At 48.7% G+C, this 22,425-nt stretch overlaps 1 protein-coding gene across 9 annotated transcripts in view; it reads right to left on the bottom strand.

Annotated features, from left to right (window-relative positions):
* Positions 1-22,425, bottom strand: part of NRXN2 (neurexin 2) — a 326,517-nt gene that overhangs the window by 281,898 nt on the left and 22,194 nt on the right. For all 9 annotated transcript variants that reach the window (XM_063316920.1, XM_063316927.1, XM_063316922.1 and 6 more), the window contains exon 2: positions 12,751-13,875. In XM_063316920.1, coding sequence (XP_063172990.1) covers positions 12,751-13,465 — 715 coding nt within the window. In that variant the 5' untranslated portion in view covers positions 13,466-13,875. The remainder of the gene's footprint in view (positions 1-12,750; positions 13,876-22,425) is intronic.

Genomic DNA, 22,425 nt, shown 5'->3' with positions numbered 1-22,425 from the left:
ATCTGCCGCCTTTATGAAAGATACGCAAAGATATGCAAAGTTATGCCGATATATATAGATATAAATACAGATACGTATACAAATCACCACTCCGAAGTGTCACCCACTCCCACTCACCTTTCGTTCAAGGGTTTATTTATTGTCACCTGTGTTCTGTTTTATTTCTAGCTGATCATTCAGGCAGGGCCCTTCCCAGCTCTCCCTGGAGATGCCAGGGATTATTATTGATCATTTAATCAATTTTACATGATTCCCCATGTTGTTGCCCTGCTAACTGGGCCCTTGGCCATCCAGCAGAAGTCATCTGTGACGCCGCCTTCCTCTGAATCATTTCAGGAGCTTCATCAGGGTGTATGACGTGTACTACACTGTTGTGATTTGGGGGGATGACTCTCCCCGTAACTATTGGTCTATAATTTGCTTTTATTACCATCTTAATTACTTTTGGGGCCAACAGGAAAGTTCATCTCATTGTTTGTTGTTTTGGTTACTGTATTTTATCACTGTCTTTTAAAAATATTTTATGCTCAGTTGGCTTCCCCAAAACATATATTTATCGGGCAGCCTATCTAAATATTATTTTTTTAATCTGTTCAATCGTGTCCGATTCTCAGAGACTGCCTGGACAAGTCCCTGCAGTTTTCTTGGCAAGGTTTTTCGGAAGTGGTTTGCCATTGCCTCCTTTGTAGGGCTGAGAGAGAGTGACTGGCCCATGGTCCCCCAGCTGGCTCTGTGCCTAAGGTGGGACTCGAACTCACAGTCTCCCGGTTTCTAGCCTGATGGCTTAACTGCTACACCACACTGGCTCTCATATAAAGATAGCAATTTTAAAAACTAGAAAGAAAAATGGATTTATTCTGGGGTGGAGGTTAAAATCCCAGGAACGCAGAAAAGGCTTGTGGCCCAAGGAAGGGGCGAGGTCCCCCCAGACCAGTAAAATTCTCTCACTGCTTCCACGTCGTGCCAGCGACTGGCTAAGGTCCTTAGCAGACTCAGGCAGGTAAACTGAGTCACAGCTCTTTGGGGAGAGCTGTGATTGCACCCCCCCCTTCCATGAGCATTGGTGACATCTGTTGGCAGGGGGGAAATTAATCCAAAGCCAAGACTGACAAAGGAAGGGAGAAACCACACACACACACACACACACACAGAGTCTGCACTGGTGACAAAACAATACCAAGCTAATTAATGCAATTAGTAGGAAATGATCAACGCAACACAAGAAGCAATACAACTGTAATTAGCAAGAACTGGGCAAAAATTCAGCGTTTTTTGCCATCTGTGAAAAACCTCGCCTGCTTGCAAAAGGCAGGTTGCTGGTTGTATCAGGAGCATGGACAGCGGGGGGGGGGGGGGGGGTTCGAATCTAGGGACAAAGCAAGCAGTGAAAGGGGAGAGGGACAATTGGGGCAGCCTATGGGGAAGGTGGGGCTAGTCAGCTCCCCAAGGTCCAACAGTATTGAGGAGGGGGCTTGGAGCAAAAACCGAACCCCTGCTTTGCATGAAGGCAGTCTTGGATTCAATCCTGGCCAGTTCTGTCTAAGAAAGTTGTTAATGTATTAGGGGATCCCTCTCTCTCTCTCTCTTTCTGGTAGAGAATCCTAGAAAGAGTAGCAGGGTTCCTACAACACGTGCAACCCATTTGATGCCAGGGTGATCAGCTGAAATGCTTACATCATGCTCAATGGCAAGTTTTAGCTCTAGTTCATTCCTGGGTGGTGCAATGTGATGCGTACGCCCAGCCTGTTTGCTTAATTTTAGGACTCGGCGTATTGTGCAAATCCAGGTGAATTCAGGAACTGGGTTACCTGGGTTGTGTGAACACAGGCACTGAAGTGAATGGATTAAAGGCGGCCAACCTGGGCAGCCCAGATCTAGTATAAGCCAACGCTTTATGTGCTGCTTTGCAGAGTCCACACTGTGGGGGTACCGGGGAAAGGAAGGACTCGCAGCATGTAGGACTGGCATCTTTCATCTGCCTCCAGATGCATTTTCAAGTTGGTTCCCCACACACACCAGAAATGTTCCTCCTTCACCAACTGCTGCAGTGCTGAGCAAACCTTTGGAGCCATGCCCCGAGTACTGTAAAGCTGCTCTCAAGAAAAAAGAGAGGGCTTTTACACACCCCCACCCCCACACACACACCACACCACGCGCATCCTCTCTCCTGGCAGCCGAGTTGCCGGGCGACCTTGGTCTGCCCTTGCAGGGAGCACCCAGCCTGAGTAGGCCTGGAGCCCCTGCGACAAGAGAACAGCTCAGCAAGAAGAGGGGGGAAAATGCGCCCATCACGGATAGCATGGCTAATGGGAGGAGGCAATGGGTGGCACTGAGGCCCTGAGCATGACATGCGCAGACGGGAGTGGGGAAAGAAAGGGATGCAAAATCATACAAGCAGAACAGGGGGCTGGCAAAGGAGAGACAGCAGAAAATGAGCAGTGGATGAAAAGGGAACCGATCCAGGCATGACAGGAAGCCGACACGCGGAGGCTGAAGCCAGACCACCCCGTTCAATATGAGTGTATTTTAGCCGAGGGAAACCGTTCTCCTTATTGCCCTAAAAATTTCCCTTCCTGCTTTTCCAGGCAGCTCTTGCCTTCGTCCCCTCTGCAACCCTGGCGGGAGGTTGGAATGAGAAAGAATGAATTTGGCTCCTGAATCAAACCATTTGCTGGGTTTGCACGTCGCCATTCATCTAGATTTTTTTTTTTTTTTTTTAAAAGCTAGATGGATAGAAATCCAGCTGCCAGGTCTTTAACCAGCTTGTGTGTGTGATGCAAGGACAGCCAATTAAGGCTTATAAACCAAGACTGATGGCTTAGTGTGTTGTGTGCACCTGGCATCTTCTAATCTGACCGTTAACCCATCAAGCCATGTTAACAGTCTACCTTTCTTTTTAAGAGAGATACTGAAATCTGGGCTCACTAGTCAAGCTGCGATTATTCATCAAAGTAGAAAAGGTACTCTGCACATGGTCATGGGCCCTATCAATCAATCAATCAATCAATTCAAATTTATTTATGGTTCAAGACCAAATACATGGGCTCTATAAGTAACACACACATTCCTTGTTAAGTCTTATCAAACAGAAAACGGGGCAAAGGCAGGCTTCCTCTTAAACCATTTTAAAAAGCCATATTTAAAAGTACGGTGCCCTTGAAACACCACCATTTCTGGAGCCCAGGAAACCATTATCACATTTAGAGAACGCACCATGTGGGTGCACAGAAGCAGAAGATTGTGCCTGCACACCAACATACACTGCGATTTGCAGCTGTTTCAAGCCACTGATCATGAGTTAGCTACTCCACTGCACACATTATGAATATGTGAACCAGAGAGTCAGATGTGTCTGGTAACCACGTCTCTCTTCCAGCCACTGTGTGGTAACAGCTCAGCAACAAAAGAAACGTCCTTTGCCTGTAGCCAGAATCCTTTCTTTTTCTTTTTTCTTTCCTTATTTGTTTCACACAGGTTTGGGGCAGGGAGGCAGCCTTTATTACAATACAAGGTTTTCAGTTTCAGGCATCAGCTTAGCTAGTGGGAATTGGTTATCACACATTCAGAGGAAAACAAGAGGATAGCAGGCCGGACCATTCTCAAAACCAGGGGCAAATGGAAACGGGCTCGCCTGTGCAAAAGACGACAGGAATGAGGAGGAGGCTCAAAAGGGTTTGGCTATTACCTCTGCAGGTAGAAATCTAGAAACAGAGCAGGGGCTAACATTTTTTTTCCTTGTGGCTTCCTGACTTCTTCAGTAAACCTACTGATCAAAAGTTCTTGGATTCTTGTGAGGTTAGCTAAATGGTTCCAGGCCTGCCTACTGGATAAAGACAGATAGTTGTTGTTATATTTTAAATATACAGTATATAACTCAAGGCAGCAATCATACCTAATATCTGCCTCCTATTTTCCCCACAACAACAACCCTGTGAGGTGGGCTGAGCTGAAAGAGAGGGACTGGCCCAAAGTCACCCAGCCGGCTTTCGTGCCTCAGACGGGATCAAACTCACAGCCTCCTGGTTTCTAGGCCAGCCCCTTCACCACCACACCAAACTGGATCTTACTTTTTTACTTACTTATTTCTTTTTAGCTTTTACTCACTTTTTTCTTAGTTACTTTTGAGCACAAATACAGAGCTCAACCAACCCAGTGCAGATCCTTGTTATTGCACGTGCACAACAGGCTAAGCTTCTTTAATTACAGCCTTGGTTTATCTGGCCGCAGTGTAAATGACTTAGCCTGTGGTGCACCCATCCCCATTTGGTCCGTATGTCATGTGAACCAGGAAACGGACAACCAGGTTAAGCATCTCATACATGCCTCTCCCCTGGGGGTCAGTGATCGTATTCTGCCTCTCTGAAGCGGCACATGACAGTTTCCAATTGCAAAACTGAATGTTACCACCTTTTGAAGAAAGTTATTGCTTAACCCAACAACTTTTTCTGAAAGGAAACAGGCCCAAGTGGAAACCCTAACACCCAACATCCCAAGAATCTGGAGAGCAGAGACCACTAGCTCAGTCTGCGGATAATACTGAGCTTGTTAACTGCGGTTTGCTGAATAAATATCAATTGATTGGGCTCGCAGACATTAAACCATGATCTCTGGTTAAAAATCCACAGAGCAAAAAATTCCAACCTGGAATTTTTAGGCAGGGATGACAAAGACCCTACACCGTCCCCACACACAGAATTCCGAAGCACCCTCTAAGAATGACTTCAGCCCTGCGTGGGCCCAGAAGCTTTCTTAGAAAATAAAAAAGTAAGGGGGGGGGTGTTGCAGCCCATGGCTTTGTTCAAACATGTGCCCACGCCTGCCCATGCAAAGACCAAATTAAGCAAGATGAGAAATCCTGCAGGAGAGCGGCAAGGAAAATCCTGGAAAATGGATGTATCAGTTAATCATGTATCATGAGACTAGAATGTAAGGATAGCTCTGTTGGATCAGCACAAAGGCCCATCTCAGTTCAGCTTTTTCCTTTCCGCAGCAGCCAACCAGAGGCCTCTGGGGGGCTTCCAGGTAAAACCTGGAGACGTGACCCGCTCCTGCCTCTGTTCCCAAATGACTGGGGTGCGAGGCCTGGTGCTCCCAACCTGGAGGTCACACTGAGCCTTCAGGTCTTACTGTCTTATCCCACCCAAGTTATGGCCATCACCAAATATTAAACTTGTGGCAAGGGATTCCACAGGTTAGCGATGCGCTATGTGGAGAAGCGTGTCCTTTTGTCTGTTCTAGATCTCCTTCCAGCCAGCTTCACTGGATGACCCAATGATGAGGCCCTAGAAAGAGCGCAGAGAAGAGCAACAAGAATGATCAGGGGTCTGGAGGCTCAATCCTACGAAGAACGGCTGAGGGACTGGGTAGGTTTAGCTTAACCAAGAGAAGACGGGGGGACATGACAGCAGTCTTCCCATCCTCGAAGGGCTGCCACAGGGAGGAGGGCGCCGGCTTATTCTCCGTGGCACCTGAGGGTGGGACAAGGAGCCACGGGTGGAAGCTCCTCGGAGGGAGACCCAACTGGGAAACAAGGAGGACCTTCCTGACAGTGAGAACTCTTGAGCAGGGGAGCAGCTGGCCTCCATCGCTGGCGGTTTTCAAGAGAAGATTGGACAACCGTTTGTCCGAGATGGCATGAGGACTCCTGCCGTGGACTAGGAGACCTCCAAGGTCCCTCCCAACCCTGTGATTCTGTGGTTCTATGACCCTGATCCTAAGTTTGTGGGGCTGTGCATGATTTTATACACCTCGGTTGTGACACACACACCGCATCTCCTTTTTTCCAAGGCACAAAGCCCCAAAGATTCTCACAGGAAGGTGATATGGATGTTGGATCCATATGGATCCCTGAAGACTTTTAAGACGAGGTTGGACGCCCAATTTTCAAAGACGACTTCGTTGGATTTCCTGCATATTGCAGTGGGCTGAACCAGACAATCCTTGTGGTTCCTGCCAACTCTACTATCCTATGAATTTCTACGTCTTTCCAGTGCAGGCACCAGAAGTATACTTGGTATTTCCAGGTACAAATGCATAACAGATTTGCTTAAGAGCATTATAGGTAGCCCTCACTTAATGACAACTGGGACCAGAATTTCAGTTGCTAAGTGAAGTGGTCATTAAGCGAATCCGACCCAATTTGATGACCATTTTTGTGGCGGTCGTCAAGTGAACCACGTGGTTCCCCACTGATTTTGCTTGCCAGAAGCTGGCCGGGAAGGTTGAAAATGGCGATCGTGTGACTATGGGACCCTGCAACGGTCATAAATGCAAACTGGTTGCCAAGTGCCCAAATCGTGATTGATTGATTGATTAATTTATTAATCACCGCCCATCCCCCCCAAAAGGCGATCATGGGACTGCGGGGATGCTGCTGCAGCCATAAGTGTGAGGACTGGTCGCAAGTCAGTTTTCCCAGCACCATCATAAGTCTAAACTGTCACTAAACAAATGGTCGTTAAGCAAGGCCTACCTGTACAGCACTGGCAATTTTATGTTCAACCCCTTCCTTAATGATCCCTAAGATGGAACTTGCTCCTAGGTAGCAGCTATTTTGTGACAGCATCCCCAGGAGCCATTTTGTGAGAGCACCTACAACCTGGCCTCAAAATTCCACATGTGCCCACCAGCCACATGGTTAACGATTCCTGCTATCAGAGGTTTAAGGCAAGTCCTTCTCCTCTTATGACAGTAACTTCCTGAGAAAAAGAGGCTGGAGTTTACCAAACTGGCTTTGCAAACTCAGAATCCATTGTGATACAGTACCTCTCTTAAGCTCATAGCCCATAAAAACTGCAACCAGATCCACCAAAAAAAAAAAAAAAGTTGCCCAGCAGAGGATCCCCTTTTTTTTTAGATATTTATCCCACCTTTCTTTTCATATATAACTCAACATACCTAATACTCCTTCCTCCTCCTCCTTTCCCCGCAACCACCACCCTGTGAGGTGGGTTGGGCTGAGAGCGCGTGGCTGGCCCAAAGTCACCCAGCAGGCTTTCATGCCTAACGCGGGACTAGAACTCACAGTCTCCTGGTTTCTAAGCCAGCACCTTAACTGCTACACCAAACTGCAGTTGCACAACACCCAACACTAAAATAGACTGGAGTAACTTGTTCATCACCCTGTGGTAAGAACTCAGCCACTATTTTTTAGAGGTTGTGTGAATGCTAAACCCAGCTTACTGAAGCCTAACAGCTATATTTATCGAATATGCTCTGCCCACACATCTTTTGGCTTAAAATGGTGGCCTGGTTCACCCAGTTTTTAAAACAAGGGCTAGATTTTCCACAATCCAGTAAATGACAGGCTATCCATCCAACAGTGGGGAAGGCTGCCTTGGGAGGTGGTAGATTCTCCTTCGCTGGGAAGTTTTAAGAAGCCAGGATGTCGTAATGGTGGCTTCCTGCACTGAGTGGGGGGTCAGACTAGATGATTTCTAATGTCTCTTCCAATCCTTACATTCAGATTCTGTTAATCTGCTTTAGATTACCCAAGTGCCATATGCAAGCCAGCCACTGTATGTGTTTGTTTATGTGTGCAGGCCACACAAATAATGACACTCCTGCTGTTCAAAAACCAAATTCCTGGACTATTTGAGACACTTTGGGTGTAAACCTAACAAAATCCTGCGGAAATGGAGTTGTGTTTCTGCTCTGGGAGAACCTTGTTGATGGATCCCAAGTAAAAGGGGGCAGCTCGCCATTCTTCCATTTCAGGCAAATCCGGTGGGGTGGGGTGGGGTGGGGTGGGGGTGCCTGCAGAAAGCACCCACTCCTCCAACAAGCAGTCATCCCAACTCTTCCCATGCCGGCCTGCTTCGCCACCGCCTCCGCTCAGATTCACAGACAAGCTTGTATGCTTGTACATGATCTAACCCGAGGCTGCTAGTTTAAATATAGGCAGTGCCAGTGGGATGCCCAAATTGGCATTTGTGAGACAAGGGAGTGCCAACATTGCCAAATTACTGATCTAGCATGAGGGGGTGGGGAGGTACATAAAACACTGGTCTTTTGGGGAGGTGGGGAATCCACAGAATTGCGAGGCCACAGAGTTCCTTTTGACAAGCCTGCACCCCTCTCTTAGGGTTGGCACAATATTGCAGCCGAGGAACAGGCAGTTGCAACCTGAGAAACCCTTAGGCCAAATCTCAGCCTGGGTTCTTGTAAGGAAAGCAACTAAAAGCAAAGACTTTGAAGGTCTACACAAACACGAAGCATGATCTCTGCTTTCAAGATACTGGTCCTCATTGTTATTTACATTACCCACATTTACTGTCCACTGAAGGGCTTCAGTTGGCATACACAATTCTCTGCCCCTTTCACCTGTGCCGTAAATCTAAAGAGAGTGGCTTGTGCAAAGTCACTTGATGATTAGATTTGCACAATGCACGAAACAGTAAACCTGCGTTATTGAAACATGACAGTAGCATGTTGTGCGAACCCAGCCAGTGAAGTTCACGGCTGAGCAAGGATTTGAACTGGGGCTGTCCCAATCCCACAGCCCAACCACTTTCCTGCATGGATAAGCACGCTTTTGAAATTCCCTGCCACCTCATTTCTCACCTCTTTCTTACTCTCTGGCTGGGTTCACACAACATACTTAACTTGGTTAGTGAATTAACCCAATTTTTTGGATTTGCACACTATGTAGAATAATTAAACTGTCCAAAGTTGCTGGCTTTGCACAATGTATTAAGCTACATAACATCACACACAATTAACACTAAAAAACTTTAGTTTATATTGCAAATACAGCTGCTAAGACTCTCACTGACCTGGCTAAGAAGGTTGTGGGAATGCAGCTGCTGAATCATAAACCAGCCACCCTCCTGAGCAAACAAGTAAGAAAGCCCAAGATTAAAACTAATCAATATGTGAATGCAGCTGCCAGGGCTCTCACGGACATGATTAAGCGTGCTGTGTGAACACAAGTCCACACCCATAAGCCCCCAAAGGGTTTATGTGGAGTGGGGGCAGTGTGGTGTGGGGCTGTGGGTGGGAGGGCAGCAGACTATTTCAAGACTTAATGGCTTCAAAACACGTGTAAAGTGCCCATCCCTTACAACAGCCACAGTAGCTGCAAGCTTACATCACAAGTGACTGAGATACAGATTCTTGGGACATTTAAAGAAACAAAAGCTAAACTTGCAGATAGGCCTCACACATACCAGGGTGCTCTATTATTCCAAAAATGAACCAACTCATGCAGGCAGTGCCAGCGCATTTTGTCCCCAGCCATCCAGAAACAAGCTTGATGTCCTTCCCCTCCATAAATCCGTCTGCCTGTCTCCCAAATTGCCCCTGCCTGCTATGTCATTCAGGAATCAGGCATCCTATTCTAAATCCATCAGCCAGCCAGCCTGGCGTTTCCACAGCAACAGGCCCAGGCAACAGCCACCCAGCTGTCAATCATCCCGGCCACCAAGCAGTCAGCTGGCCGAAGTATCCGCCACTGCCACGAGAGCGCCGACGGCGGCGGCCCCACCGTCGCCAGGCCCCCTCCCCGTTAACCGGCTTGGCTGGTTGGCACCGCCATCTGTGTGTCGGCCTCTCTCTCCCCACACAACAGGTAGCCTGTGAGTGGGCCTAGCCTTCCTGTGGGTGTTGTGTTGCGGATTGTGTGTGAACGAGAAGCCGGGAGGGTGCTCTTGACGTCAGCGGGCACAATTCGGCGTGTCTGGTGCGAGACGAGGGGAACGTTTGCAGAGGAGTTATGTAAACGGAGCGCCTCCCATTGCTGTGGAGCTTCTAACATTGCTGCCAGCAGCTCTGAGAAAGGGAAGGTATAAGACAAGCAGGGTCAGAAGGGTTCAAGGCATGTTATACAGATAGATCGATGGAGAGCAGCCAGCAGGAATCAAGGCGTCTCGTCTTCATGTCTACAGGAAGAGCTTCCCGGCTAACTTGGTTCCTGAATTAACTCCTCTCCTGGGCTGGCACAATCCAGTGAATCATCATCTAACCAAATGAGCTGGGTTGACACAATACACTAAAAAGCCTAACCATGGCTAGCATTCCCCAAACAGAGCGTGTGGGGGGAAATGCAGCCGCTGCCTCGTCTTAGCTGTATTTAATTAACACCATTTTCATTTAAGCTTACATTTAAAATCCAATCAAGTTACATTCTAATTTAAAGTAGGCCAATCCCCTGCCTACCGTTGAAAGACCAGTCGTGTTCCTCAGACGGAAGGAAAGTGTAAGGCCTGGACAAACTAGGACGGGGGTTCTGGGACTGCCACCGCAAACCAGTTGGAGTGAAACAAGGTGTGATATACTTCGGCTGGGTTCACACAACACATTAGAATAAGCTAAAACAATTGGGTAGGTAATTGTTTAGCACAGTGTTTCTCAACCTTTGCAACTTTAAGATGTGTGGACTTCAACTCCCAGAACTCCCCATGCTGGCTGGGGAATTCTGGGAGTTGGAGTCCACACATCTTCAAGTTGCCAGGGTTGAGAAACACTGCATTAACGTACGAAATGGGTGGGGCCTGCATGACATTTTATACCACCCAAAACCAAACCAAGGCTAACACTAACTCAGCTCATCATGCAGGCCGCAGGCAGCTGCTTGGATCTTGGCCCAACCTGACTAGGCAGGTGGCATGAACCCAACCCAGGGGCAAGAGGGGCCAGGCCAGTCCTCCTGCAGAGAATGCAAATAGGGGCCAGCAACCAGAAAAGAGAAATGAATGGGGAATTAAATAAAAACAGCACTGATGAGAATGACAACATAAATGTGAAGCCCCAAGTTGTGGCATGTCGCCTTCCAGGCAATTTTTGGAAGCAATCTGCCACCACCTTTTGCTGGGCTGCTTTCTGACCAGCTTCCATGCCCAGAGAGGCTTGGCCATGTGCTGCCACCTAGCTGAAGTGACCCCAAGCACAACCCTACCTCTGAGGACCCTCTCACCACTGAATAATCCAAGAAACGGAACCCAATTCCCCAGGACCAGAATTCATTCCCCCCATTTTTCCAGAAACATCACTGAGGTCAGGGAGCTAAGGAAGGGGGGGCTTCCTATCACTCCACCCGACCAGCCTTCCCACCCTGGAGCTCGGCCAGAGCAGCAGATGCATTCGTAAGCAGCAAATTGTGCCTAGCTGGGGAACAACGCTGGCTTTTGGCTTCGGAGGCGCTCGCTTCCTCAACCTGCTAGGACCATCCCTGCACGCCAGATGCAAAAAGGGTAAGGAAAGAGGAGTAGGCTGTTTATTGCTTACAGGTCCCCCAACCAAATTTAAAAAGTGGGGATATGGGGAGAGAAATTCCAGCAGCAGAGAATGGCAATCCAGAGCAGGGGAGAATTCCAGAGGTCAGGGGCGATGCAAAGCAAGGGTCCAGTCCCAGGTTGGAAAAGGAAGCTGCTGCAAAAAGACGTCCAGGCATGGCTGAAATTCGGTCCCCCCGGCCCTCCCCAAGCTTCCTTGTACTTCAGGCAGCACCAGCAACATTTTTTTTATTTTTACTTTTTTATTTTTTATCCTGCCTTTATTATTTTTACAAATAACTCAAGGCGAGGAACATACCTAATACTCCTTCCTCCTATTTTCCCTACAACAACAATCCTGTGAGGTGAGTTGGGCTGAGGGAAAACACCACCAACAGCACCATATATTTTGAACCAGGCACCACTGTAGTTTCCCACAATCCCCTGAAATGGTGCTAGGTCAGGGGCATCGTGGGAAATGAATACAACAGCTAGATCCCTTACTAGGTTGGGATGGCCTCCAGACAAGGAATACTCTTAGTGACTCTTCCTTTCAAAAAGCAAAAGAAGCCAGATTGGACTGGTTTTCTTTCAAAGCATGATTGTTCTTGGCGTGAGGTTGACGAAAGAAGGGGAAAAACAGGGAGGACTGGAACCTTGCAAGGAAAGGCATGGAAAGAGAGGCAAGAGAAACTTCAGGAAGTGGGGGGTTCGGGAACGGTAGAAGAAGAATAGACCTGAGAGGGAAACTGACTCGCAGCCAGTGAGTGTGGGGGAAAGGCTCTCCAGATTTGAGCCAAGCAAGCAAGCACCGGGTTTTGCAACCCGTTTTTCAGAAGATTGAACCTGGCTCAAAAGAAAGAGAGCAGCAGGTCAGGCCGGCTTTGGCTGTTCCATCCAAGGGATGAAAGCTGGACCCAAGGTTTTCAAAATCGCTGCTGCCATCAGAGGCACGGCAATGACATCACCATTTCCTGCCACATCAGGAGCATACCTGTGTTTCATTTAAATCACTCCTAGCACAAAGAAAGTGGGTTTTTTTCTTCACTAGTTACAGAACAGGAAAGGATGAAAGCTGGGGAAGGTGAGGAAATGGGAGACAAGCTGCCTCCGACCCGACCCCCGAGGCACGGGTGGTGATTATCACAACCCCTTTCTGTTATGCGGCATCCTTTACAATGTGCCAGGTGTTGTGCAGAAGAGAAAGGGGAGGCTGTGAGCCTTTGCTTACAACCCAGCTGAGATAGATAAAAAACCAGGATAGTGAACAGGGCGATCTCTCAGTGGTTGTGTTCACACAACGGAATGAACCCAGGTTACTTTAGTCCAACAGCTCCGATCAAAACCACAGCTGATGCCCTGACAGAGAACAGCTGGCTGTGACGACTGCTTTGCCTGGCATGGCAAGGTGGCGCTGGGTTCCCACGACATGCCGGACCTCAAACCCACCACCAAGCCCACTCTTTGGGCCGCTCCTCCCCACCTCTTTTCGCACGGTGCTGGAGCTCCGAGAGAGCAGGGTCACTACCGGGCCTCTTACCTTCGCTGCAGAATTTGCCCTGGAAGCCGGTGAGGCGGCAATCGCACTGCACCTCGCTGTTGACCACGGTGCAAATCCCACCATTGGCGCAGGGGTTCTGCTTGGTGCACAGATACTCCATGTCGCTGCGGATGCCCTGGCTACCCAAGAGGGCCGGGGGCATGTCCCCCACTTTGAGATTGGCCACCATCCCGCGAAAGGGCATCTCGTACTTGACGGTGCTAAGCGTCAGGGCCGACAGGCGGACGTCTGGTGGGATGCCGCCCACAAAGAGATCGCTTTCCACCGCCATGTCGCGCCGCTTCGACTTGACTTCAGCGACCCGGGCCTCGCCGTCCACCACCAGCATGGTCTCCCGGTAATTGCGGGTCAAGAGCACCATGTGCCAGCGGTCGTCGTTGACGGGGGTCTCCAGGTGCAAGCTGGCCGGCTCGGCGCAGGAGATGGTGAAACGCAGACGGAAACGGCCCTCCAAGATCAGCAGTTCCAGGAAGTCGCAGTTGCCCCCGTCGTCCAGGTACAAGACCAGGGCACGGGACACATTGGACTTGAGGCTGAAGCTCAGCTCGCCGGAGGAGCTGGCATCCCACCGAGCGTAGCGAGCCCACTGCCCCGGCGCACCCCCAAACTCCAAGGCTGCTCCCCCGGCTCCGGGGCCCAGGACCAAGCCCACCAGCAACGCCAGAGGCACCAGCAAACAGACGGGCCTCGCCATGGTAGGCCCACTGTCTACCGGGGGCCCCCTTGGGGACGCCCTCAAATCCTCATGAGACGGGAGGAGAGCAGAATCCCGCGGGGGGAAGGACGGTCCAAGGCTTGGAGGAACAGAGGGTCCTGTTGGACAGAAGAGCCTACGGGGGCTGTGGAAGGAAGGGAGCAGATTCTTGCGCAGAAGAGGGCCACCGAGGTCCGTTGGGTCGGTCCCCTTCCCGAGAGGGAAGGTGGCTCTCACAGACGGGCATACAGCATCTTCACCCACTGCAGGCAGGGCACGCTGAGCAGAGTCTCACCCCCAAAGAGGAAGGCCGATCCCTCTGCCAAGGATTCCTCCAGATCCGCTGGAGGGAAAGCCCTCCAGGTCTGCTCTCAGCTCAGCCTGGAATGCGCATCGTAAGACGCTCAGATCTGGAAAGAGAACGGGAAAAAAAGAAAAGTACATCTGTGAACGGGAGGGAGAGAAGGGAAACTGGTACTCACTGTGCTCCTATTTTTTAATCAACTTGTTTGAAATAATCAGCCCTTTCTTTGGATGGTGGCAGACAAGAATTCCTTTCAGCCTCAACTGTCGGGCTTCCGATCTTAGTGCCTGAAAACAGAGGCTTGGTTTCCAGACCGCTCAGATCCCCATCCCTGGAAGAGGGTTTTCAGACGCTGCTCGACTACAACTCCTATCCTGCTGGCTGACCCTGGCAAGGGTCGTTGCCCAAAGCATGGGAGTGATGCCAGAGGATCCGAAGGACAAATCTGAGGAGTTTGTGTCCTCTTCCCCGGTTTTGTACAAACATGTATTTTATATATACAGCAGCCCAAGTTTAAAAAGTAAAAGGCGGGTAGGGAACAAGAGGCAACCCAAAATTCTGCACCAAGGAAAGCCAGATTCTCCAGCTGACGGAAAGCCTTTGTTCACACGTGCTTAATCTGGTCAGCTGTGCAATTAACGGTTGCATTCACACAACACGCTGAAGTAGGTTAAGGTTGACTCCTGTTACATTATTTTCTAGTTTCATTTCCTACACCAGCCCAGCCCAGTCCATTTGGTGATGTCTGACTCACTGTATTGTGCAAATACAGAAAATGGAAATATTCAGTAACCAGGTAAGGACCGTAGTATGAAAGCAAGCTATTCAACCATTTTTTAAGAGCAAGGATGTTTGTGTATTCTGTGTTTTGCTCATGGGGACAAATAGAACATATAATATCTTCTGGCTTTGGAGATCGCAACGAGTCTAGCTCATTTAGTGAAAAGAGTGTTTCTTCAGCCATGAGGACTAGAAACATGTCGACTTCCAAATTAAAATGTGATCCGCCCCCTCCCGGAATCTGCCTCCCTGAGCTTGGGAGAAGGAACTTCCCACATTCTCCAGCATCGCCAACTTCGTGCAGCCCCCCCATCCTCTCCCCCATCCAGGCAGGATCAGGACCCTCCGATGCCATTCCGTGTGCTAATGCAATGCAAATTTCATCCCCATCAAATTGCTTTTTTGAAATGATTACCCTTGTAACTGACTGTCAAAGATGCAATTTATTTCCAGCCCTCCCCGCAACGCCTGCTGCTCAGGAAGGGAGAGCGGCTTTGCATCTTGCTACTTCCTAAGAGCCTGATTATTTATAGCAAGGGAGTGGGAACAGAGAGAAGGCGTAAGGAACAAAGGCACCGCTGGGGCGCTGGAGGGTAGAGAAGACGCCCCGGCTCACGGCTCCCCAAGCGTCCCGCACACTTTGGGCCCCATCACTGACCGAGGGGAGGTGGATTCCATTCCTGCCCTCCAGTGCCATTTTCTAAATGAGATTTCCCTTTTTTTTGAAAGGTCCCTGCTCTACTTAACCTGGCTCCTGATGTGCTGGATTTCAATTCCCATCATCCACAATCACAATGATAGGAGCCGATCTATACTTCCTTCTCGAAGTTAACAGGATTCTTGAGCCACTTACAACCATTACAGAAAAATGTTTAGGAAGGGAAAAAAAAACCCGCTTTTCTGTTCCCAGGGACTAGAAGCATGGCATAGCTGGCATGTTGCAAAGGAACACCGGCTACTGGTCCAAAGAGTGAAAAGTGAAAGAGCAGATCCTCCAGTTCCAAAAGAGCCCTGGGGTTACAGCTCCACTCATCCACAGCTATGAGAGGCAGAGATTATGGTGTTTGTAGTCACCACCACAAGGCTGCTCTAAGCCCCACTGGGGGCCCCTTTGAACATTGGGGAGGGGTCAGTTTCCATGGCAATGGTGAGCATGCGGCATCATGCAAATGATCTGCACGGCGGGGTTATTTATAAATCCTTGTCTGCCGCAGCTCATTGGTTAATGAGCCTAATTAACATTCGGCTTCTAATTAGCCAATCAAATTAAAACCCGCACCTGCAAAGTCTGAATTGAAGCCTGAGTTCCCTGCAATCCTCCCCCCCAAAACCACATACACAAATATTTTTGAAAAGCTGCAGAGGATCCAAAGTTGAAGATTGCCTCCCCACTATTTAAAAATATATACGTTTTCCCTCTTCTCTACCCCTGTCAAGTATGGCAAGTTTAATCTCTCTGGCTGGGTGCACCCAACACACACCAGGTTAAGCATGTTATCCAAACTCAGGCCATTCAGAAAGGTTATAATTCCAATGTCTTTTGCAAACCCCAAATTGGTCAATTCGTCACCGGTCATTAATTTGGGAGCCAGCCTCTACTTAACGCTCTAAAAACGCACAGAAGCATTTCCTACAGCTCGCAATGCGCCTTCCTCAAAAGCAAAAACTGCATTTACATCATGATCATCATTATTACCATCACTAGCCTTATCACGGTGTTATTATCATCACTAGCTAACCCAGCAGGGCACCCTAGGAATGCATTTCTCAAAAATGCATCAAATCATACAAAAGCAAGCCTGCCCCTGTCAAAATACTGTAAATGTCCAATTAATGCTCCACCAAAATAGAAAAGTGATCCTAGCGGCAAAAGAACATGGACTCTACCAGGACTGCCCCACCCTGGCTGGGAAAACCTGTCTGTCTGTAGCTCAATGCTCAAGAGCAAAAAGGAAATTTTATTTATCTGATCCACTGATACCCCTCCAGATTAGCCCAGAGTGGTTTATACACTCCTCCACACCCCATGTTACCTGTCACAACAACCCTGTGGAGGAAGTCAGATTGAAAGATGCAGCTTGTCTGGCGCGGATTTCTGGCAACGTGTGAACCAAACCAAACAAGAGAATTAAAAGTCATCAAGCATTCCAAAAGAGATTTTAACCCAGAGTTAATCCCCCCCAGTCGATGTGGGGGAAGACTGCTGTGCTCAAGGAAGACCCAACGGTCAGGGATGATGGGATTTGTTGCCTCAAAAGAACTGGAAGGCACTCAAGGCTTTGGGAGGGCATAAATATTAAGAAAACTTCCCAAAGTTCCACAGAAAAGATGGCCAGCCCATTGAGCCAACATCTGGCTTAATGCCAGATATATTTGGGCATCACACGCTACCTAGACCAAGAAGCTGTGGTTCACTAACCCAAGTTGAGTGTGCTTTGTGAACAAGTTTATGTGGTTAATTTACAGCTCAGGGCACTGAAACCACATTGACCATTGCAGCAGTGAGTTCCAGGGATGGGCAGCACCAAATCCACTGCAAGGATTTTCATGGGGGCGCTGCCACATTGTTGAAACCTTGACCTCCATCAGTGGCTAGCACATCCTCGCTGGCGTCACTTCCGTCACGGAACCTCCGTCTCCCACTCCCCTGGTTCTGACAGACTATCTCAGCATCGGGTGCTGCTGTGTCACCTTAGAAGTGTCACTGCAGCCTGTGAAGGCAGGTGTGAACAGCCTTCTTCTGCCCACCCACCATCTCGACAACTGCCTTTGTGGTACTTTATTAAATTAGCACATCAATTTATTATAGCGGGATGGGTTGCCCAATTCACTCAATGGGGCTGAGTTAGTTTATTTATTTATTACAATTTATATGGCTGTCCACCTCAACTCTGGGTGGCAAATGACCGTTAAAAACATGCACTAACAATAACACCACAATAAATATGTAATGGGCAGCCAACACCACCATCCTACAGGCTCTGCCACGTGTTCGGTCACCCATGCTCCTAAATCAGAGAAAAAAATCAAAGTCTGGCTCCAACTAACCAAGTTTCACAAGAGCCAGTGCAGCCGCTAGGATCTGTGCTATCCTGGTTAAGCAGGTTGTGAGAACACAGCCCTCTGGCCGAGGACAGCAAGAGCAGCAGATGGGTGCAAAGGATCCCTGGCAAAAGCAGGAAGTTTCATTTCCTGCCTGAGGGTAACCAAAGAACGTGCCCAGCATATAGCCAGGACAAATGCAGACCGTTTCCACTGCAAAAAGGGCCACATGTCAGTTTCCACGCCTGCACAAGCCCAGTGACCAGATTGATGAGTCTTCTCATTCTTGCTCATACTTGGAGCACTTTCCCATCAGGCAGAGTTTACTCCCAAACCATTTCATTTGGTGACTGGATTAATTCATTTACGGTTTGGGTGCAAGACACACATTCAGAAACGAAGCAAAACAGGGCGGGTCCAGCTAACATGCAGGTCCAAAAACCATCTCCCCAAAGTTATCACTACCTGAGCTTCATGGGTTGTATGAACGGCCTTTCACCAACTTAGTTAAGGGCATTGTACGGAAATGGCCAGCTGAGGCTGCCTTCCCCAGCACCCTCTCATCCCCCCCCCCCCCGCCCTGCAGGGAGAGGCTCAAAGTAAGCCAGCTCAGCAGTGAAAAATGGGGGAAATTGGAGGGGGGGGTGTTTTCCCAAAATGGGGCTCCATTGGAGCTTGAAGCAGAAATCCCCCAAGGATTTTCTCCACCGAAGCAGAAATTCCCCACTGGATTCTCCAAACCAACCACACCAGAAGAGAGTGAGTGGTTTTTCACTGCAGTTGGGGTTGAGTAGTGCATCCACAGTATGAATGCATGAATGGCTGGCTTCACACAACACACTAACCCAGTGTTTCTCAACCTCAGCGACTTTAAGAAGTGTGGATTTCAACTCCCATGCTGGCTGGGTAATTCTGGGAGTTGAAGTCCACACTTCTTAAAGTCGCTGAGGTTGAGAAACACTGCACTAACCTCTAAACCCAGGTTGACATATTAACCCCCTCAAATCTTGCCCCACACAGCCCCACTGACCAAGCCAAATGATGCCATTTTGGAAACAGAGGCCCTGCCTACTTTCTCCAGAAACACACCTCAATATCCCAGCAGCCCTTGCACCAGCAGTGTATTGGCAAGGTTCCATGACATCACCAGCGCTTCCCTATTGGTCAAGAAGCCAACCCATAGGTGTGGCTTGGCCACTGCGGCCAATCAGCGTTAGAGAGGTGCATTCTGAGAGGCCGCTCTTTCTCTCCTGCTCTTTTTCTTGGAGGACTGAGCAGGGCAACTGGGCAATAATCTGACTTTTGGTGTTTCCACACATGATCGACTGGGCATAGTTTAACATTATCAAGCCTGGGCCTGTTTTGAACTAAATTTAATCCCGGGGGGGCTGGTTGACTTTTTGCTAGTCCCACAGCATAAGAACTCTCCCGCTGACCCTGTCAAACAAACCAAAGCTTGTTTCTTTATCTGATTTATTTCCATGGATTTGGGAGCCGCCTTGTCTAGTGATTAGTGGGAATAAGGCCCCTATGTTCATCTAATATGCTAAACCAGGTCAAGTAAACATCCTAGCAGATGCATTCACACAACTTGTTCTCCTTGATTAACACTGCCCATGATGATTTCACAGGCTGCACAACCCAGCCTGTTTGGTGGCTTACAGTTTCATGTATTGTATGAAGCCATAAAATGGGTTAATTTGGTAACCAGGTTAAGCATGCTGCGTAGAGGCAAGTATTGAGGGCAAGTACAAGTAGTCCTCGTTTAGCAACTGCCTCATTTAGCAACCGTTCAGCTACAACAGTGATGAAAAAGTAACTTTGCGACCAAGCCTCGCATTTATGATCTTTGCAGATCTCTAAAGCAAAGGAAAGCCGAAGTCTGATCATAAGCTCAATCAGTTTCATTTAGCAACCGCTTTGTTTAACGACTGAGTTGCCAGTCCCAATTGTGGTTGCTAAACGAGAACTACCTGTAAGTGTGCGAGAGGAGCTCTGTTCAGATTAGGAGCTATTTCCACATTGCTGCTGCTATTCCACACGCCCCAATTTGGGCCTTTGGGCAAAATATCTCTGATTAGCCAGCTAGATCTGCCTATCCCAATCTGGTACCGCCCAATGGGTTTTGACTACAACTCCCACCATTCCCCCTGGAATGCTAGGAACGGTAATCCAAAGGAACCAGGCACAGGAAATTGATGAGCGCCTACCGATCCAATCTTTCTCTTGATCGTTTTGCTCTTCAGATCAGCAGCAGAGCCCACAACTGCAGCACGCCCAGCCTCGGCCACCCACCTTGGCAACTCCTTTGCCCACGAAGCTAGCCCGCTAAGTAGACCGTATCAGGAAATCAACCTCACAGGAAGGCTAAAATCATTTTTGTATACAGTAATAAGATTCTGGCTGTAATGACCAAATCTTTCAAGTCTGATTGTGCCAGACCTCCTCCTCCTCCTTATACCCCAGTGAATCAGGGAGGGGTCTACCTGAGCCGCCTCCAAATGTTATCTTCTTTCTCAGGACTTAAGAAATGTTTCAGTACCCTATGGCCTACAGTTCTTCCGTATTTCCATTCATCTTCCTCACTCTCTATGCTGAGTGTCAGGCCCTCCACCCTGCAGCTGGACAGCATCTGCCCACCCTCGGCCAATTGTGAGAAACTAAACAGGCATGGACCCGGTTAAAACTCGGAGGGGAGACCATCAGGAAATCCCGGGCCTGGAAAGACTTAGTAAAAGAGCAAACCACTTTTATACGTATGTCAAGCAAATGATGTTGGTATGTCTGTGTAGTCATCAGGAGTCCAGCAGAACTCATGGGAGACTTCACTTTATTTTCAACCTACTTTGATTTATATCCCGCCTTTTCTCTAAGACCTTGACTGATCTAAAGCTAAGGATGAGGCTTGAATAGGATGGGAGACCACTTGGGACTCCCTAAGCTAAAGGCCAGATTGGGAAGTTGAAAAACCACCTTGGAAGAAAGCAATGGCAAGCTGTTTCCGTGCTGTTGCCAAGAAAAGCCCCCCCCACACACACACAAGGCCACCACCCGCAAGTAAAGTCTCCAGGAGTTGCACTCGACTCCACTTTTTTTACTACCCCAACAAGCTGATCCTAAACAAAACAGCACAGTAGTCCTCGCAGCATTCATGCCCCTGGAGCAGGTGAGCCTGGCGCCAAGGGGCCGATTGGTCCTTGAACCTGGGCAGGAAGAGAGTGGCTGAGAGCTTGCCAGCAGCTGGCCTGAAGCTATTAATAACATCTGCCGTCACCTCCAGGCAATGCCGCAACTGCCAGGGTGCTGGCGACGGTGGCACAAACAACGCAACAGCAGCTTTGCCCAGCAGAGACGCAGGGAAGGAAGGCAAGAGGTGCCCAGCCCACCTCTGATTGTTTCCGAGGGATGATCCGGGAAAGCGAAACCAGCCTCCTTAGCCCTTAGATGGGAGACCACCAGGCTATCCCAAGGCTGTGGGCTAGATGGGGAAGTCAGAAGACATCCCAATAGGGACTTCACTTCTGTTTTGATGCAAGGAAACTCCTCAGATGTGTCTGTGAGGTCTCCAGGGTCAAGCTGGTCTTGATGGGGAGTTTAGGTTTTATAGCCCCAGGCAGGGATTTCTGCAGGGTGCACTCAAAAAAGTCAAGACGGTGGCTGTTCGCACATAAAAAGCAGGCAGAGCTTCGATCACACCATCTTGACTTTTTTTACCACATCTTGGGGACACTCCTGGTCCCAGGCCCTAAAGTCTCTGCATCTAGCCCAAATTTGGCCTTTGCCCACTCGGAGAATGCCAAGTGCCCCATCCGTATCTGGACCCACCAGGATCTCCTTCCGTACCCCAAGCGGAGGGGAGAAATCCAGGCTCACTTGTTCCCACCCTTCACAAGACAGACAGACAGGCAGGCTGGGTTCACACAACACCCTTTACCCAGGTTAACAAATTGCAATTCCTGCGTGCCACAAAGGGTGCAATGCCCAAACAATAAACCACATTGGGACTTAAATGACAACCTAGTTCACACAATGTGCTAAGAAAGACCACTGGATTCCCTGAACCACTGAACCACAAACTCCACCATCTCAGTTTGGGCTAGTGTGTTGTATGAACCCAGTCTATCGCTGACCTCAAATTGTGAAAAGGCTGAATTGATTAGGTGGCTGAGCATGGTTTCCTGTGGCTTAAACTGAATCCGAGGCTTCTCATTAATCAGCCCATCAGTGCAAGGAAACCTGGATCACACCTAACAACTGCTTTGTTAATGGCCACTATCAATAAGGTAATTATCACTGACTGTAGCTCCTGCATCGCCGTTTCCTTTGCCTTCTCCTTTAACTATCCCCCCCGCAAAAAAATCAGGATAATATTTTACAGTATCTAGTAAACACCACTGACCCCCCCACATAATTAATGCCATAATAAATTTGCTAATCTTTTAAGATGCCGCTAGATTCTGCTCTTGAAGAGGCAAATTCTTCCAATAATCTTGCTCTATCTGTACTCATAATGACTTGTGGACCAGGTTTCCCCTCCCTCTTTCTTTAAAAAAATATTGATTTTTTTTTACTTTTGCACCCCAGCCCTACCCCAAAAGTGCTCAGATGCACTATAAGCCTGACGGCAAATTTATTTTTTACTTTTTAATCTCTGTGCAGCACTTACCAAGTAGTTGGCTTTTATATATATAGGTCATAATATTATGCAGGGAATTGTCTGTTTTCCTCCTGCTATGGCACTGCAGTGTAGATCACTCACTGGCCAGGTTCACACAATACACTTAACTAGCAAAACACAATGACTACAGTCACAGAATCTGCTTAGCAGGAGGGC

The sequence above is a fragment of the Candoia aspera genome, chromosome 17, assembly GCF_035149785.1.
Source record: "Candoia aspera isolate rCanAsp1 chromosome 17, rCanAsp1.hap2, whole genome shotgun sequence".
NCBI classification, from domain to species: domain Eukaryota; kingdom Metazoa; phylum Chordata; class Lepidosauria; order Squamata; family Boidae; genus Candoia; species Candoia aspera.
The sequence above is the reverse complement of the archived record's forward strand: the minus strand, read 5'-3'. Positions and strand labels throughout refer to the sequence as shown.